General features: G+C 36.9%; 1 protein-coding gene across 5 annotated transcripts in view; it reads left to right on the top strand.

The window, feature by feature from the left end:
* The window catches only part of ROCK2 (Rho associated coiled-coil containing protein kinase 2), a 135,313-nt gene extending 118,277 nt beyond the window's left edge, over positions 1 to 17,036 (top strand). The window contains exons 23-34 of one of the 5 annotated variants that reach the window (XM_058682541.1): positions 446 to 539; positions 641 to 735; positions 1,484 to 1,663; positions 2,100 to 2,268; positions 2,617 to 2,793; positions 4,609 to 4,679; positions 5,636 to 5,724; positions 6,121 to 6,199; positions 7,335 to 7,596; positions 7,684 to 7,897; positions 15,114 to 15,214; positions 16,514 to 17,036. In XM_058682541.1, the coding sequence (XP_058538524.1) occupies positions 446 to 539; positions 641 to 735; positions 1,484 to 1,663; positions 2,100 to 2,268; positions 2,617 to 2,793; positions 4,609 to 4,679; positions 5,636 to 5,724; positions 6,121 to 6,199; positions 7,335 to 7,596; positions 7,684 to 7,897; positions 15,114 to 15,201 (1,518 nt within the window). In that variant the 3' untranslated portion in view covers positions 15,202 to 15,214; positions 16,514 to 17,036. Of the gene's footprint in view, positions 1 to 445; positions 540 to 640; positions 736 to 1,483; positions 1,664 to 2,099; positions 2,269 to 2,616; positions 2,794 to 4,608; positions 4,680 to 5,635; positions 5,725 to 6,120; positions 6,200 to 7,334; positions 7,597 to 7,683; positions 7,898 to 9,484; positions 9,546 to 15,113; positions 15,215 to 16,513 lie in introns of those variants that run through there. The other 4 variants (XM_058682542.1, XM_058682544.1, XM_058682546.1 and 1 more) reach the window with 4 other exon arrangements.
* The last annotated feature ends 2,559 nt before the right edge of the window (positions 17,037 to 19,595 follow it).

Raw genomic sequence — 19,595 nt, 5'->3', positions numbered from 1 at the left:
GCCAGGTCACGATCTCGCGGTCCGTGAGTTCGAGCCCCGCGTCAGGCTCTGGGCCGATGGCTCGGAGCCTGGAGCCTGTTTCCGATTCTGTGTCTCCCTCTCTCTCTGCCCCTCCCCCGTTCATGCTCTGTCTCTCTCTGTCCCAAAAGTAAATTTAAAAAAAAAAAAAAAAGTTGAAAAAAAAAAAAAAATACCACTAAGGATTTTTGAGAGAAGGGCAATGTTTTTGCTTCCTGGGGTGCATATGAAGTCTATCACAGTCAGTGAAGTTTCCACCAAGGGTGAATTTCGATAAGGTTCCGCAAAGCCACGAAGCATAGATATAGATGTACTTAGAAAAATAAGAATTTTAGCAACATTCTAGGATATTTTCATTTTGAATTATTGCTTTATAACTTAGATTTTGTAAATTGTGATAGGATTTTCTTTCCGCTTTCGTTCTTAGCTTGAAGAAACTAACAGGACACTAACTAGTGATGTTGCCAATCTCGCAAATGAGAAAGAAGAATTAAATAACAAGTTAAAAGATGCCCAAGAACGTATGTATGAACAAAGAATAAGGTTTATATTTTAAATATGCCTAATGTTTTGTCAGTCGTTGTAATTATTAATAGAATTTTTGCGTTTTTCCATATTTCAGAGCTATCGCGGTTGAAAGATGAGGAGATAAGTGCAGCCGCTATTAAAGCACAATTTGAGAAGCAACTATTAACAGAGAGAACACTGAAAACTCAAGTATGTGTAATAAAGTCTAAATGTGATTTTGAATTCTTTCAGTTTCTTCTCTCTTTTACATTTTACTTCCAGCATTACAGATTGGCTGTAGCAGTCATTGAATGAATCAGTATTTGTGAACCAATCACAATGACCTGCTTTTTGCCAGATTGGAAGAAGCTAGATGTGGTTAGCTTTGTCCAATTCAGTGTTTACTTACGGTTTCCTTAATTTTTCCATATGGAATCACACTCCCTCCTAATTTTTTATTGTAATCTGGTAAGTTTTTCTGCTTTTAAGAAACTAGGGAGAGTAAACATTTGAGCGTCCTTCTGGCAACATTTACGGTTGTACATGCTGCGTGAATCTTTGTGGGTCCCACATGCTTAGTTCTCTGGTCGAACACACTGTATTTTGTTAATGTGGTGCCACTGCAGCATTCTCGTCCTCCAGGGTGAAAGTGGATCTGCCTCGTAAAAGTCTCTCTAGGAACTAAAAACTCACAGTAATAGAAAGTGACATGAGATCAAACCTGGTGTGATTTAAACATTTTAAATTATATTTCTTAGAGAACACGAGCGTGAGAAACAAATGTAGGTTGGAGAAGGGTAACGAGTAATGGAGGGTGCGTTACTTAATATAGACAGTGTTTCTCTGTCGCCCTGTGTGTATAGGGAAGGAGATTATTAGTGGTCATACAACTTGCTATTGGTAAGTTATCAAGAAGCATCGATGTATTTTATTACATACTTATGTTTATGTTTTTAAGGCTGTGAACAAGTTGGCCGAGATCATGAATCGAAAAGAACCTGTCAAGCGTGGTAGTGACACTGATGTGCGGAGAAAAGAGAAAGAGAATAGAAAGCTACATATGGAGCTTAAATCTGAACGTGAAAAATTGACCCAGCAGATGATCAAGTATCAGAAAGAACTGAATGAAATGCAGGCTGTAAGAATACTTTCTGAACTCTAGATCCAAGACTTCTTTTTTTTTTTTTTTTTTTTTTTTTTTAAATTTTTTTTTCCAACGTTTTTTATTTATTTTTGGGACAGAGAGAGACAGAGCATGAACGGGGGAGGGGCAGAGAGAGAGGGAGACACAGAATCGGAAACAGGCTCCAGGCTCCGAGCCATCAGCCCAGAGCCTGACGCGGGGCTCGAACTCACGGACCGCGAGATCGTGACCTGGCTGAAGTCGGACGCTTAACCGACTGCGCCACCCAGGCGCCCCTCCAAGACTTCTTTTTAAGAAGAATTATTTTCGTGTCTGCACATATTTTATTGGTTATAGGACATTTCTATTACTTCATAATTGTTAATTGAATTAAAGGAAGTTATGAGGTATATGGCATCAGATTAATTTGATGTAATTTAATTTCTTGTAGCAAATAGCTGAAGAGAGCCAGATTCGAATTGAACTGCAGATGGCCCTGGACAGTAAAGATAGCGACATTGAGCAGCTGCGGTCCCAGCTCCAGGCCTTGCACATTGGTCTGGATAGTTCCAGTATAGGCAGTGGACCAGGGGATGCTGAGGCAGATGATGGCTTTCCAGGTATGGATTTCTTTTCAGCTCTTAGGCTATTTTTATTAAACGACTTCGTCTTAAAGATAAAGCAGTTGATTGTTTTAAGCCCTATGATTGATTCTGCTCTTGAGAAAAATGTTTGTCATTTCTTTAAGAAAAGCCTACTCCTTGGAGTGGGGATTCAAATGACAGTTTAAACTTACAGTGTTTATTGATTTTTGACAAAAATGTTTGCGAAACAATGCAAAAGAAAATTCCACATGTTTGCTTAAGTTAGCTCTTTATGTATTACAGGAAGCTCTCTTTTCAGGTTTTCATTTTATTTTCTCTTAACTTCTTTCTGCATTCTTACTTCCTCTCATGCTGGATGTTTAGTTCATATCACTCAGTCACGCACTATGGAATCCCTGTCATTCACCTACCAACGTTCCTCTACTTCTCTCAATATTGCCACTAAGCCTTCCAGTTCTCATATGCTTCTTGACTCTGATTCTGACTCAGAAGAAGAATCTTTGCCTTACTTACCCATTTCATCGGAACCTGATGGTACAGGTGATATCCTGAAAATCTTTCCCCTTTGGGGTTTGTCACCCTCCCCTTAATTTCAGTCCTTCTGCAAAGTTTTTGTAACATTGACTAATTACCCACTAACAAATTGTTCTGGTCTCCGTTAAAAAGAAAGTGCTGCATGAATAAAGAATTTTTAAAGGTACTGTCACATGGCATTGCTACTATATTTGATAGACTTATTTTGTCAACTTCAGATCATTAAAGAGCATATGGTTTTACCGTCTGTTTCGTCCATTTTCGTCCAACAAGAAATTCTTCCTGAAGTTGCATATCAAGCGTGACAAGCACAAAAAAAGCACGTAGACTGTTTGCGAGGATGTATATAGGTTTTCACTGAGTGCTTAGCCGGTCAACATTGTGTTAAGCCTTAAGAGACAGTTCAGCCCAGTCTCGGTCCTGAAAGGACTTAGAGTTGAAGTGAAAAACTAAATGGACAACATAAAATCACTATGTTGAACACAAAGTTAGTATAAGTGCAGGCCTAATGTAAATGCCGTGGGAAATTAGTGTATGAGCAGCTGAATAGGAGGTAAAATTTAATCCCTCACTAATTGAATGCAAAGTGAAATAGCTATAGTTTTTTTATATTGTTGCCACATTTCCCAGGTATAAAACAGTATATAATATAAATCATAAGTAATTGTATTGAAGTTTTAGATTTTAGCAGTACATTTCAGTCTTCCTCAAATTGTTAGATCATCTGATTAAGTCCCTTAAGTTGGTGTAGGACCACATCCAGACATTTCACGTTATGTGGGCTGTTTTTATAAATGTTTATTTATTCGTGAGACAGAGAGTGAGCGTGAGTGGAGATGAGCAGAGAGAGAAGGAGACACAGAGTCGGAAGCAGGCTCCAGGCTCTGAGCTGTCAGCACAGAGCCCAGTGCGGCCCTTGAACCCACGAACCGTGAGATCATGACCTGAGCCAAAGTCGGACACTCAACCGACTGAGCCACCCAGGCGCCTGTATATGGGCTGTTTTTAATGGCAGCATTTCTGTTATAGAGTCTGAAGGTCGTTGATGTAAGAGAGTATATATGGGTACTGGAGTCAGAGTTGTGTCCTCGTGTGACGCAATTTATGGAAAGCATCTAGTACAGTTCAGTAGGTGATTATTAGAATAACCTCCAGAAATGCTGGTTTGCCCCTAGTTATTTCATTAAATGATACTGATCAGATGCCTTTGAAACAAATTCTAAGGATTCAGGCGGTTTCCTTTGTTGAACTAGAATTTTACCAATTTTGCTGTTTTGGAATTTAGAAATCTTCTGGTTATATTGCTACTTATTAACCACATTTGATCTGTAATTTACACAACTTTATTTAATTTTATTTTAGCCATTTAAAAAATCCATTTTCTCTGAACATGTAATTATTAACTTAAAAGATTTTCTCTTCAAAGAAGATATATATGCAGTAAATCTATAATTAGGCCTTCTTCCAAAGGAAAACATTTCTCATATAGTTGTATCAGTGAGAATAGAGAACTGCTTCTCTTTTTTGGCAGCTTTTCTGCTGAACTTTGCAGATGCACAAATTTAATCAGCGGGGGGCATTTGACCATATAAACTATAGCGTATATAGTTCCAGTGTGGTATAACCTAGATTTTGTTTTGCATTTCATAACTTGCTTATACTGATCCTGCATCATTATTACAGCCTAGATAATAATATAATGATAAATCCTGAGGGGCGTATTTGATTTGTTCTATGACTTTTCTATTAAAATGTCATTATAGTTCTCATTTTCTTAGGAGAATTGTTTTATTTATCCTCATATCTTGTGCTTATTGATAGAATCAAGACTAGAAGGATGGCTTTCATTGCCTGTGCGAAACAACACTAAGAAATTTGGATGGGTTAAAAAGGTACTTGGTAGTTTTGAATATGGTTCTTTTATTTTGCTTTTGGTTTAGCTCTAGCCATTTTACTTTTGTAGTTGTAAGATACATAGAACTAGAACTTTTAGACGCATAAAACTTTGGACTTTGATTTGGAATGATGTGATTTTATGTATCTTTGTGAAAAAAGCCTTTCATCATTAATGTGCTGTGCTGTTAATAATAAAACAGGTTTTGATGCTAGGAAAACAGAAGCCTATTGACTTCAGTGTTTTGCTATTTCGGTGGGAAAACAACTGTGGTTATGATAGAAAGGCTTATTTATTTCTTTTCCTCTGTTACTATGATTATTGGTATTATGTTCATTTCTGGTAAATATCTTAGTCTATTCAGGCTTCTGTAACAGAATAGACTGGGTAGTGTATGAACAATGGAACTTTATTTCTCACAGTTCTTGGGGGCTGGAAGTCTCAAGATCAGGATATTTGGGTTCTGGTAAAGGCCGTCTTCCAGGGGCAGACTTCGTGCTATGTTCTCACGTGGTGGAAGGGGCTAGGGATCTCTCTGGAGCCCCTTTTGTAAGGGCACTGATCCCATTCATGAGGGCTCTGCTCTTATGGCCTGTTCACCTTCCAAAGCCCCTTCCATTAGGTGTTAGGGTTTAACATAAAAATTTGGGGGGAACACAGACATTCAGACCATAGCAATAAGGCTACCTGTGCTTATTGAATTTTGAAGCTAAATCAGTCTAAAAAATATTTGAATTAATATCCTTCCCAATTTGCTTATTTAAAAAATATATATGCAAACTATAAATTTGTTGTTATTTTAAGGAAGACCTTTTAAGGATATAATGAGAACTGTTTAGTTATTTAACTTAGGTATTACATGATTTTTGTTGCTGTAGAATTTGTTTTCAAAGAAAATAAATGTGATACATAGATTAACTTTAGTCATTAATTCCTTCTCTCCCTCTTTAACAGTATGTGATTGTAAGCAGTAAGAAGATTCTTTTCTATGACAGTGAACAAGATAAAGAACAATCTAATCCTTACATGGTTTTAGATATAGAGTAAGTGTTCTTATTAGAATATTTAGAAACTTTCTCTTGTAAAGTGTATGAGACAAATGTGACCTTTTTGTCAAGTTAGTGCCATTTATACATAAATATATATAGTATAGCTCCTACTGTACTGTTGTTACATTTTCTCATATTTGCCTCATAGAGATGAAAGTCTGGGGTATAGAGTTAGCTAAAACATGTTTTCTGAAACTAATTAGAAAATTTCCGACTTCCTGGAAATACTCAAAATCTCAAGGAGTGATTGAATTAATAGAAGTAAGGTATCCTATGACCCTCTAACGTGGGTCGAAGTAGTCCATTTTAACTTCTGACATAAGTATAGGATAACTAATGTAATTTGATCCTTTAGTAATATTTTATTCCTTTATTAAAAATCTTTTATAGCAAATTATTTCATGTCCGACCAGTTACACAAACAGATGTATATAGAGCAGATGCTAAGGAAATTCCAAGGATATTTCAGGTAAACAGCCTTCTGTGTCTTTCATGCTTATTCTGTTTGGATGCATCTTTATTCCTCTCTGTCTTGGTAAAGTCTGTAGTATGTTTATATCCTGTTTCTGGCCTTTGCTTTCCTTTTGTTCAAGGTTCATTACGACATTTTTATTTTAGTTTTTAAGTTTTTCTTAATGTTTATTTTTTTGAGAGAGAGGAAGAGTGCAAGTGGGGGAGGGGCAGAGAGAGAGAGAGAGAGGGAGACACAGAATCCGAAGCAGGCTCCGGGCTCTGAGCTGTCAGCACAGAGCCCGATGGGAGGGTCGAACTCACGAACCGTGAGATCATGACCTGAGCCGAAGCCGGACGCTCACCTGAGTCACCCAGGCGCCCCTCATTACGACATTTTTAAACTATACCCTTTCTCTTCTGTTTCTGATTTTATGCTCAGCTCTCTATAAAGTTAAAGTTGTTTGCGAAGTTGAATTTTGCACCCAGTAGCCCTTTGACTTCCAATTTAAAGTGAAGCCAAATGCTTCCCTGTTCTACTTTTGTTTTAAAATTAGTCAAACCCACAATTACTGAGTTCCTTCTATGTGAAAACCATTGTGCTTGGGGTACTGTGGGAGAGTTGGCCACTTATTTTCTGGATACTTGTAATGTTTATTTGGGGTGTATTATACATCGTTTCCTCTTTCTTCCTCAACTCTCCAAATACAAATCTTTCCATTAAAGCTATGTTAGCAGTTATCACCCAGTTGTCAGTTTTTGAGAATCGTAGAGCATCACTTTGTATAATTGCCACATCCCTTTGGGGGGATTGACTTGAACGCTCCCTCCCAGAAAAACTTTCTGATACCCATCAAGCGAAAATTTACCTTTTGGCCTCTTCTGATAAAATTGCTGAAACACAGTAAGATCTCCTGGATAAAATAAGGAGGCACATTTGAACAAGATAGATTTTTTTCCTGAAAAGGGAACCAAGTGACTGTCTGAAGGCTTTTCTCATATAAGCTTTTGATTAGACGGAACCTACTAATGTTTGAATGTCATTTTCTTTTCATTGAATAATTTAGGCTAATTTTTATTTTATTTACACTGTAAGAATTGTTACTACATAAAACTGTTTGGAAATCATTCATCATTCTTTTTGCTATTTATAGATTCTGTATGCCAATGAAGGAGAAAGTAAGAAGGAACAAGAATTTCCCGTGGAGCCCGTGGGAGAAAAGTCAAATTATATTTGCCATAAGGGACATGAGTTCATTCCTACCCTCTATCATTTCCCAACCAACTGTGAGGCTTGTATGAAGCCTTTATGGCATATGTTCAAACCCCCCCCTGCGTTAGAGTGCCGCCGCTGCCACATTAAATGTCATAAAGATCACATGGACAGAAAGGAGGAGATTATAGCACCTTGCAAAGGTAAATAGTAAATTACTTGTTCCATCAATGTTCTTTACATTCAGGTCCATTTAAACACATTAGTTTTTTCCAAATATTTCTTTTTAGTTTATTATGATATTTCGACGGCCAAGAACCTATTGTTATTGGCAAATTCTACAGAAGAGCAGCAAAAGTGGGTTAGTCGGTTGGTGAAAAAGATACCTAAAAAGCCTCCAGCTCCAGACCCTTTTGCACGGTCATCTCCTAGAACTTCCATGAAGATACAACAAAACCAGTCTATTAGACGGCCGAGTCGACAGCTTGCCCCAAACAAACCAAGGTAATGAATAAAAATGTGGTTAAAAATTACAGTGTCTTTTTTAATATTTCACTATTTGTGTTCAACTACAAATTTTCCTGATTGTAATGTACCTTTGCCTGGTATTTTAATGAACTGTGGACTACCAAATGTTGGAAACTATTTTAGTGTATATATCTTATTCATTGATTCAGTTAAATGTAACACAGATTTGTTTACTAAATCACATACATATTAAATTCAACCTAAAATATATAAAGCACTCACTTTTGTCATGTTTATGTATATAACCATAATATTTTGAGATTTTGTAAGCATATTGACTGATTTAGTGATTTAGTAGACAGGATGTACACACAGATCCATAAGTGTCAGGTACGCATATTGTGTTTAATATTGCAAACCTCTTTTATGTTAGACAACTTGGGAGGTAGGATCAAAATCTTCCTTAAGTTTTAATTTCACATCTATAAGTTTAGAATAATAACTTGTTTCTCATTTAAAGAGCAATAGAGATCAACCTTAAAAATGCAGATATTAATTAATGGTTAAAGTGGGTGTGCCTTATATTTGAGGCAGAATTGGGACTAGGAAGTAAATCCAGAGGTAATGATGAATGCAAAAAACATTTTGATGGCACCATTTTCATATGGCGACATTATAGTAATTTAATTCTTGATTCAGAATAACCATTTCTTGGCTTACTAGCTACTACGACATTTGTAAATATTGCTGTTTATTGAAATGAATGTGAAGATTTGGTTAGCTAAAGGATAAAGTATACGCTGAGATCAGGTATCCAGTTTTGGGCATCCTTTTTGTTCCCTGACACAGGGCCTTCAGTGCATGAGTAATGATGTGCCCTGGCTGTGTTATCAGAGACCTTTGCATTCTAACCACAGACCTCTTAAGTGAAACTTTTCTTGAAACTAGTATTTCAAGGTTGAATTGGTGTTTTAGCAGTGAAAATGCTGAATTTTTCTGTGAGGTATGGGAAAATTAAATACTATAAAATTAGCGATTATGATAGTAATTAAGCTGAAGAAGCTCAAAGAATTCAGACACTGAAGGTCATTCTGTGTGCCATGTGCAAAACATCTAAAAATTAAATTTCTGTTATTAATATTGAACTATTAATGCATAGATGCTGTGCTATTTCAATAGCTTACAATATCTCGTGCTTTACAGCTTCCCAAGTGCTTCTATAATCTGTTCACTCATTTCAGCTTTCCGTATATTCTGTCACTGGAACTTTAAAATATTCCTGTGGAGTAGAACAGATAGGTATTATTGTCTTTCTTTTTGATTGAGACTCTAGAAGGGCAAATGAATTCAGAGTCAGGACAATAAGGACTCCAATCCTTTTGAGACATTTTACTCTTCTGTGCAATTTGACAAGTCAATGATTTCACTACTTGTGATAACATACAGAATTCGTTTATGAAGCACTTTTCAGACCAAGTGGGGCATATTTTCAATTACGTAACGGTTTTCGTGTTCACTTCCTGGTAAATACTTTCTTTGTCATCCCCTTCCCTCCAGTTCAACATTATGGTCTATTGGAGGCACATTTACTTTTTATTTTTGTTGCTTTTTGTTTTATTTTAGTTCTGGCCCCGCCCTTCGAATCATTCTTCACTGATTTTTTAATACATTTTGCATAGCAACAGTAAGTAATAGGGATTTCTTTCTCTCACAACTATGCATGTAGCTGAAACTAATATCAAAAGTGACTGTAAAATGTATAGGGTATTTTGTGAATATTTTTCATCTAATATATACTCTTTGAAGCTGAAAGCATAGAGATGGGCACATTTAGGATGCAATTTTGTACTTTATTACGCATCTGCAGCATTATTTTCATTGTTAACATCTGTGCCTCCATTGCTTCATTAACTCATAGAATTGTATCTGTGTCTGTCTTACGTGAATCACCCTCCAGTTTCCATTTCATTTTGGGCGTCACGTTTTAAGAGTAGCATACACAAACTGGGGGGTATACAGAAGAGAGTAACCGAGGTGGTAGTGGGTCATTTGAAAGTGTTACACGTGTAGCAAGTGAAGGAACTAAGGATTTTTTTTTTCCTTAGAGTAAGTGTGCACATGCGCACATGTGAGCGGGAGAGAGGGAGGGAGAGAGAGAGATCTAAGTAGGCCCCATGCCCAGCGTGGAGCCCAAAACAGAGCTTGATCTTCTGACTGCGAGATCATGACCCGAGCCAAAACCAAGAGTCGGACGTTCAACTGACTGAGCCACCCAGATACCCTAAGGCCTAAAGATACTTAATCTTGTGAAGAAATGATTTGGAAGGATGGGAGATCATAAACAGCAGTAAAGATTTAAAGAACTTTTCTGTGGATGACCTATTAGAACAAGAACCAAACAGAGTTGCACGTTTGTAACTCAGCAAGGGAAAGGTATCAGGCAGTCAGAGATTTCCAGAATTGGGAGGCTGGGCTTGCTCTAGAATAGTAAGTGCCTTGTCACCACTCTTGGTGCCTGAGTCGAGTGACTGCTGGGTGACACTGTGGAAGAACAGCCTCCTCAGCCTGTCACGTGTGTGTAGTCTGACAGCCGCACGGCTCCGGAGGGGAGTCGAGCATTGGCCTTGATGGCCTTTAACATTCTGCTCCTAAATTTGTAACTTTCCTATAGGTAAAAGGGTAGACCTGTTACAGGATCATTCAGCAACATCAGGAACGGCACTTCTGGTAGACGCCACAGCTCCTTGTGTCAGCCCAGCTTTATTTGAACTAATTGGCACGGCGTCGTTCTTGAATGTTTGGCTTTGTTAGACACCATCGAATATGCATATATAAGTGTGTACGTATTTATGTGTACACTAAAAGATAATACCCATAAACATCTAACCTCTCCTTTTTTTTTTTTTAACTTTTCCTCAGTAGTTGTCTTTGTTAGTGACCACACCATTACATTGTTTTCTTTTGGCTTTTGTGACATTCTTGGTTCTCATTCTCCTCTTCACTGTCTTTGCAGCACTTCCTTTTCTCTGTAGTGAAGTGTTTTAAGTTGATGGTTAAGTAAGTGTTAGCGACTGTTATGTAAGATAGTATTTTTGAGGGCCTATTTTATGTCGGGCACTCTTCCTGTGAGTTTTAACTATATAAGTTATTTATCCTTATAACCAGCCTGTGATTTAGCTGTTAATGTCTCCACTTAACAGATGTGGAGGCTGAGGCACAGAAGCACTGTGCACCTGCGGTCACCCACCTAATACGCAGCAAAGCCATGAGTTCAGATCCGGATGGTCTAGTTCCAGATCCCACATCCTCTGCTGTGATACCTCGTTGCCTCACAGTGATAACAGTAGAAATGAATTGACAGCTTATAAGGCAGAATGTGTAGAAATGCTATTCCAGGGGAATGATTTCTTGATAATTTTGATTAAAAAAAAAAAAAAAAAAAAACCTTGCTAGAAAAGTAGGAAATTTGTGAATAAAATACTGATTTGTGATCAAAATAGTTTGGAGAGATCCTTAGTTTGTTCCAAAGCAGGACACAGAATGCTGGTCTCTGCTGAGGGCATTTCTCTTTAATTATTTTCCTTTTCAAGGTCTTCTTTAAAAATCCAGTGTTTAAGCCACGCATAAAAGTATAAAGCAAAAATACAACAAATGCTCATTTACCCAGTTTTGAGAAATAAAGCATTGCCAGCCCTGTTAAAACTTAAGTGTCGGGGGAGCTCTTACGTCATCATTAGTTTTGTTCTTTTCCATTTCTAAACATTAGAAAGTTAACAGACTGCTTATTTAGGGGAAAATGAAAAAAACTATAGACAACTTGAAGTGTCAGAAATAAATCCATTCAATGAAGTAGAAGAAAATAGGGGAATGTGTGTCTGATCTTGGATCGGAGAACTTCTTAGGAGTAAAAGCGAAGAAAGTTAGAGATTGAGTAATCAAAAGCTAAAGCCTTGTAAGTTTTAAAAATACCATATATTTGCAATACGTATAAGAAAGATGGGTTAGTGTCTTTGTATATAGGCAAGGCATTAAGAAACAGAAGATCGCCTCTTCCCAATATAAACATTACTGAGGAGCATACAGATGCAGCACTACCATAAATGCAAAAACGAGATCAAGTTGATTATTAAGCAAAGAAATTAAATTAAAACTGCCAACCTGGTAGGGGTTAAGAAACATAGTATGGGCGAGATGTAAAGAAATGGGCAGTCTACTATACTTCTAGCAGAACTCAAAGTTGTAATGCTCCCTTTCCAAAGCAGTCTTTGGCAATAATTTCCATGGGCCTGAAGTGTATCCTTACTGATAATTTAAGGGAGGAGATAGGAAATCAAACAGAGAGTTACAGTACTATTTAAAAAAATGTTTTCATAATAAGAAGCATGAGTGAGTGTTAGAGGGGAACAAAGGAAAGCATGGAGAATTCTGCCGAAGGGCATCAAGAGACGTCTCCAAAAAGGGAAGATCAGTAATTTTCCAGGCAAAATAATAAGGGGAAAGACGGTGGTAGGCAAAATGTTGACTTGTAGAGGCACTGAGTTGTCAACATTACTTGCGTATTATGTGTTTATAACGTGCTGGATTAGGATGGGGCGAGGGTATGACCGGGAGAAGAAGCTGACACTGGAGAGAAAACTTCGAGCCAAGTTGAAAAGGACCGGGTACACTATGCTAGAGGAGTGTCTATTTTGTTCTTCAGATAGAAGTCTTTCAGCAGGAGACTAGTATGTGTTGACTTTAATGACATTAACGTCACTAAGGTACTGACATTGAAAATGGAGGGAAGAAACCAAGTTAGAGAAAGCTTTCTTAAGGTAAAATGACAATAATTCGATGGCTGACTGGAAGGGGCTGGGGGCGGGGCGGGGGTGGTGATGCTTTAAGGGAAGTCTTGCCAGACATCGTGCTAACAGCCTAGTGACCAGACTTTTGAAATTTGAAGACTGGGACACAGGTGCACACTTCACACACACTTCAAAGGTTTTGGAAGGATATAAAATGCGGATTTTTCAGAGCTGGGGCTTGATCAGGAAGGCCCACTGATCTCCCAAGCAGTACCTTAGCTATCAGTTACTGTCTGTGTAAGCCTAGAAAAATGTGATATGTGTCTAAGTGAATAATTATATTTGTGTGTTTTCTTATATATTGTTCTATAGTTAGCACATTTTAAAGTAGAGTAATTTGAGTGGGTTTGTTTACTTTTAGATTAGGGTAACCATCCATCAGCATACTCTGTCAGTGATTACCAAAGTCAGCTAGCTGCATCAGAATTCATTTCAGGTTTGTTATTTAAAAATGCAGATACTTAGGCCTCACTACCCCTGTGGTCCAGTTATATCAGAATCTCTTGGGATGACACCTGTGAAGTATGCATTATAAATAGTTTTGAGTAAATCATATAAATTAAAGTTTACAAACTAACTTTAAAGTTGAAGTCACAGATGAGACTTTAGGGGCCGTATGAATTCCTTGACATAAGTTGATTCACGAGCATCACAGTTACAACAATGAAAAAGTTAACACTACATTGGATGTTGCATTAGATGATTGGATTAGATTGGAAAGAAAAGACCACATATATCCCTGCTCTAAGTCCAGTTTACTCAGCGAAGATAAGTAGCTATGATGCTGATACAGTAAATCCTTGGTTTGTGAACATAATTCGTTGCAGAAACATGCTTGTAATCTGAAGCATTTGTATATCAAAGTGAATTTCCCTGTAAGAAATAATGGAAACTCGGATGATTTGTTCCAAAACCCAAAAGTATTCATATAAAAATGATTGCAGTACTGTAATATGATACAAAATAATAAAGAAAATACAAAATATAAAGAAAAATAGATTAACCTGTATTTACCTACCTTCGAAAGCCTTTGTGGCTGGTGGGAGGGAGACGAGAGAGGAGCGTTATTGTGTAGGATGACTTTCACTATCACTAATGGAATCATTACAGTCTGTTGGCTCAATGGAATCTTTTTTCTGCATGGGGGCCATTGTGTAAGCTTGCGCTGATGTTGACTACAGTCCATTATTATTAAACTCTTGCCATATACTGTATTTCATGAAACTGGCAGTAAAGCAGCAGAGGAAAGGGTCTGTATCTGCAGGCAGTCTGGCCTAGAATGAAGCAAAGCATTCCTAAGCTTACTCTTGTGTGGAACAGCAAAAGACTGTCCGTAGGTGCTTTGTTCTGTTTGGTTTTAAATTTTTAAAAATGTTTTTATTTATTTTTGAGAGAGCGAGCAGGGGAGGGGCAGAGAGAGGGAGACATAGGATCTGAAGTGGGCTCCATGCTGAGAACAGAGAGCTCCATATGGGGCTCAAACTCCCAAACTGTGAGATCATGAGCTGAACTTGGACACTTCACTGACTGAGCCACCCAGGTGCCCCTCCATAGATGCTTTGAAGTGACAAAAAATATACTAGTGCCAGTTGTGGGCACCTTCCAACATTCTGAAAAATCACTGAATTTGCCGAACACCATGGTCTGAGACCAAGCATCAGAGCATGGGAGATGATCACCCACAATCCCACAGTGAGAGAGAGAGAGAGAGAGAGAGAGAGAGAGAGAGAGATACAGGGAGAACACCATTGGCTCAGTTGTGATCACATGACATTCAGCCTCACCTACTACTAGTATTGCAAGACACTGCTCGCTCGTTAAGTTAAAATTTATCAGAAATGTTTGCGCATCTTGCAGAACAAGTTACTTGCAATCCAAGTTTTACTGTATACCTGTGGTTTTTCTCTTGTTCATAGTTGTTCACAGAGAGCATCACTGTCAGTGACCCATTGAACAAATAGGGTCCTGCTAGAATCGAGAAAGTTGCATTCTTAGTGTTAACTCTCTCTTTAAACTAGGACTTGTGGTGCTATTCTAGAAAAACGTGAGCTGGTACTCTGGGTCCTTTTGTGAAGGGAGTGTGGACAGGTGTTGTTGAGCTTTCATAGTTCTCAAATCAAAGTAGGTGTCAGGATGGTTAGTTACATCATCTGGGCCCAGTGGGGAGAAGATTGTATCTTATCCACGAATATCATCTGGTTCTCTGGTATTCTGGAAAGCATACCTTATATATGTACATCATATGCATTTATATATAAAGGGAAAGAAGAGTTCCCTGTGTGCCACCCTCTTAATTTTGACTGTTGTTATTGATGAAGGGAGCACAAAGTGTGATTTCTAGATAATTAGCATGTTAAACTGCTACTTCTAAAGTGTTAGAGTGTAAATTTACAAACCTCCTATTGCAGATTGCTTGATTTGGCATTTAAAGACTGGGATTGGTCATTTGATGATGTTGATGGTGGTGATGATGATGACGATGTTTTTGATTTCTGAAGAAATAAATGGGGTAAATCAAAAAAATGAAAAATGAGTTATCTTAGTATTTCCAAGTAGTGCATGTGATTTGCACTTGGGTTTTCATTGGTTTTGACTAGTTTTTGAATTTTATTGTTTTTATTTTTAATAATATATTTGAAAAGTAGTTTTCAGAAAAGCTTCTAACTGAAATTTCCATGTTAAGTTATAAAAGTGAAATGCTATGTTCAGAATCTTTTTTAGCTACATATTTTCAATACAGTTGAATTCGTTTTTTCTCTTAGGAATAGAACATGTAGACGTAACAAAAGAAGCTGATTCTAGTACTTTTTTTTTTTTTTTTCATTCCAAAGAATCTATATTCAGATATTCAGACAAGTGAAATTTACAATGATTTCAAGTTCCTACAACTGTACTAGTTTGTGAACATAGCATGGGATTCCTTTTCCCTCATCCCTCTCTCCTTCCCTCCTCTTTCTTTCTAACCTGCAAGAATTGAAACTGTAAAAACTTTGTTAAGTCTAATAAGTGCTGTGAAATAGCTGTTTCTGATTTGGCTTTTCTTTGTGATGCTGTGAAACGTTTGCTTTGTGAAAAGATAATGTTACCCTTGCCGAAGAGTGCTACTGATATGCTGTGAAAGTTCTTGTGCTTGTAGAACAAATAAAATAGTTTGGTTACAAAAAAAAAACAAAAAAACAAACAAAACCTTCGGTTAACAGTGGCTAAAGGAAATTTGAACCTCATGATTAAACCTTTTACGTAGAATGGATTTAAAAGAAGTAATATCTGCCTTAACCTACGGGAGCATATTGCAAAAATAGACTTAAATCATGTATCATTGGGAGGTGTTTATAACCAAGATTTACAGAGATTTTTACATATACTTACTGTAACAATGTGTTTGTTCCCATGTCATAGATTTAAAAAAATGTGACTAAGAGTCAAATAGTCCAATAGAACCTGATCCAAAAGTCCACTGTTCGTTCAGCTACATGAGTCGGGAGCACTTAATCTCCAAGGCAAACTTAACACTCCCCTGACTTACTCCATGACGTATTATCTAACCCTAATGGCCAGTTAACCGTATTAAAACTTGTGTGTTGTGTTTGTAGGAAAATATAAGAATATAATTGCATGTACCTAAAAATCAGAAAAGTAATATAGTAAATATGTTTTATGTATGATTTAGGTGTTAGAAGCATAGGGGTTGGAAGACTACATAGTTTAATGATATAAATGGAATGCCTTTTCAAAGAATTTAACAATCTCTTAAAGTATTTTACTGTATCAACTAACTTTGTTGTTTTTTTTTTTTTTTTTTTTCCAGCTAGCTGCCTTCTGTGAATGCAGTTGTTATTCAAGGTGGTCATATTCTTCCAGTTAAAACAAGACTGAAATATGATGGCCCAAAATTTCTTAAAAAGCTATATTTTCCTGAGAGACTGATACACACACACACACACACACACACACACACACACACACACACACACATTTCCCTTTATTCCTGCAATATAAATTATAAATCTTGGGAGATTTTCTGCTCTCCTTTGGAACAACATGTTGAACCAACAGTGATTGGTTAATAGAGTAAGAATATCATGCAACTCTTCCAAAGCTGTTCCATGAAGCTCTCTTGGCAGTCACTCACACTACATTGCACAAAAGGCTTGAGAAGAGTTAAAGAAATCATCTTTTCAGCTTCAACAGAGAGATTTCACCAGCACATTCACCAGAAGAGTCTGGGAATGGGTTCCACTACAGTGATGGAGACTGCATCTTTAAGAAGTGACCATTATACTGTGTGTGTGTGGGTGTGTGTGTGGGTGTGTATGTATATATACATATATGTACATGTGAATATGTATGTATATATATATGTACATATATATACAATACACACCCACACACACCCACACACACACACATATACATAGTACTGTATTACTGCAAGAGGGTTCTTCAAATGTCCCATTTATTTTTTTACATACAGTAATCAGATATCCTAACAAACTGCAGTTGCAACTATGCACTTGTATAAAGCCATAACGTTGAAGTTTGTATCCCTCGTTTGTGTATACCCCATGGAAGCTGCATGATCATGTTTAAGCAGTTACTGTAACGAGAAGTTTGAAGTTCATTCTGTCAGTTTCCTAATGCTTCATGATAGGCAACTTTACCCATTTTGAATGCCTTAATTTAATTTTTTTAAATGTCTCACCTTTTTCTGTATTTTGAACAAAAGTGTTTACCAGCTCTTAGGATGCAAATTCGCTTTGCAAAAGAAAAATAGTGCACTATTTTTACATGTAATAGTTATCAGTGTCAGACTATCTTGATTGTATAACAGAATTTTTTTTTAAGTACCTGTGATAGAAACAATAATGGATAATATTGGAACTAATATATCTTTTATGTTTATTATTCATCCCACTCTGCTTACAGACCTCAGTATTAGTGTATGAGTAGGAAATGTTTGCTTCGCTTTGAATTTGCTGGCTACCCTAGATGTGTTTTTATTTCTGGCAGAGACATTTGTGACTATTTCTACATTTTCACACTCAAGATTCTAAGATTATCTCAAATATAAAGAAAACTAAGACATACTGTAGATATATTTTAAATATTTAAATGTGATCCCTCAAACACACAACTGAGTATGGCAATATTTCAGTATTGGGTTAAGAAAACTGGTGACTAGGAAGAAGTGGCCTCAGAGGCTCTTAACTTGGTTTTTATTTTTTAAATGATGTTAAAGTTGTAGGTTATGCAGGACCACTTCTGCCATATTTCTCATTATCCCAGAAAAATGTGTTTTTTACTGCTACAGTATGCATCAATGCTAAGTTATCAAGTTTAAAAAAAGTATGTAGTCTTTTATTAGTCTCTTTATATACACACAGAGTTGGTGTGATACTGAAATACATCATCTAATATTTCAATGAAGGAAATAGACCTTTTTCATCGACTCCCCTTGGGGTCAGTGTAGAAATGTTTAAAGAGTTAGACCCCCAAAATAAAGACACTGTTGTGGAAATTGAACCGTGGCCTCTGGCCTGATGGTCTAAACCTGAATCTTGTCATTCTCACATTGTCCCGCCTACGCTCTCTCACGCTGTCTGTGCTGAGTCCGGACACGCATGCCATTTCCCTCCCCGGGATGTTCTGCGGTTCTGGCTTGGGGACACAGCTTTTGTTTTTTTGGGGTTTTGTTTTGGTTTTTGGTTTTTTTTTTTTTGTTTGTTTTGTTTTTAAGATTTAAAAATGAGAACTATATAAAATTTATATAGAATAATATTTCCATTCATTAGACTTGTTAAAAGGAGACTGAATTAATATTTTATATAAAGATTTTGTTACACTATGGGAGGTTCTATCATATTATTCTGAATTGGAGAGTATATATATATATATATATATTTTTAATAAACTTTATTAAGGTGAAATAATTTGAAGTTTACACATGAGTAATTGAAATATTTGAGTAAAAATGGCAAAAGTTTAAATTTTGAATGCTGTATATATTAGAGAATATGGAGAATCATGGTGTGCTGCAACTATACAAGGAAAATTAATGTGAAGTTCTTTGGGGAAAAGAAAGTATTCTAAGGGGTGGGAAAAAATCTCTCCCATGGAGATTCTTCACATTATATGGTTTAACGTAAGGGTTTTTAGGTCGTTTCTCCAGCTAATGGAAATGCGCTTAATAAAAATTCTGACCTTGGGTAAGAGTTTGCTTTTTACCCTTTTGCTGATTTCACGTACGTGCATGAATGCATACCCCCATCCAAATGTCCTCTTCCCAGCACTCATTAAATACAATATTGACTTGGTTTAACAACCTGATTTTGTGCCAGCTTCTCTTTTTCTTGAGGCTCCAAAGCTTCCCAGATAAATGCAAGACCGAAAGTTGCTTATTTCTTCACACCTGATTTCTCCTAGAGCCATAAATACCTCCTATTGAGAACTAAGAAGTAGTGAATGCTGGGATTTTCTTAGTTGGATTTTTTACTTTTCTTTAGTGGGGATAGCGAGACCGAAGCAGAAGGAAAACTGGTGCCGGTATTACTGTTAAAAATTAATGGATAGTGAGGTTTTGAAAAGTATTAAAACGTGCTATCTAGAAGCAAGATTTTTAAAAAATCTGCAATTTGTAAATGCCTTTAGCTATCTAAAGGATACCGAGAAACCTAAAATAAGGTGAGTGTTTTAAAATGGACCTGTGCCGGAGTCACAAATCTGGCTCTGAACGATGTCTTTTGTGTCAGTTCATCTGTAGACCTTCAAAAAGAAATACTCTAGGTTTGCCAAACCACAGTTGAAGAAATTTTGCTGCTGTTGTTAATCTGTTCCCACAGGATTCTGGTGGTAAAATAGAGAAACTTAAGACGCTGTATTACTTTATTGAA

Source organism: Neofelis nebulosa, chromosome 9, assembly GCF_028018385.1.
Source record: "Neofelis nebulosa isolate mNeoNeb1 chromosome 9, mNeoNeb1.pri, whole genome shotgun sequence".
Classification (NCBI taxonomy): Eukaryota; Metazoa; Chordata; class Mammalia; order Carnivora; family Felidae; genus Neofelis; species Neofelis nebulosa.
Note: the sequence above shows the minus strand (reverse complement) of the source record. Positions and strands in the feature narration are given on the sequence as shown.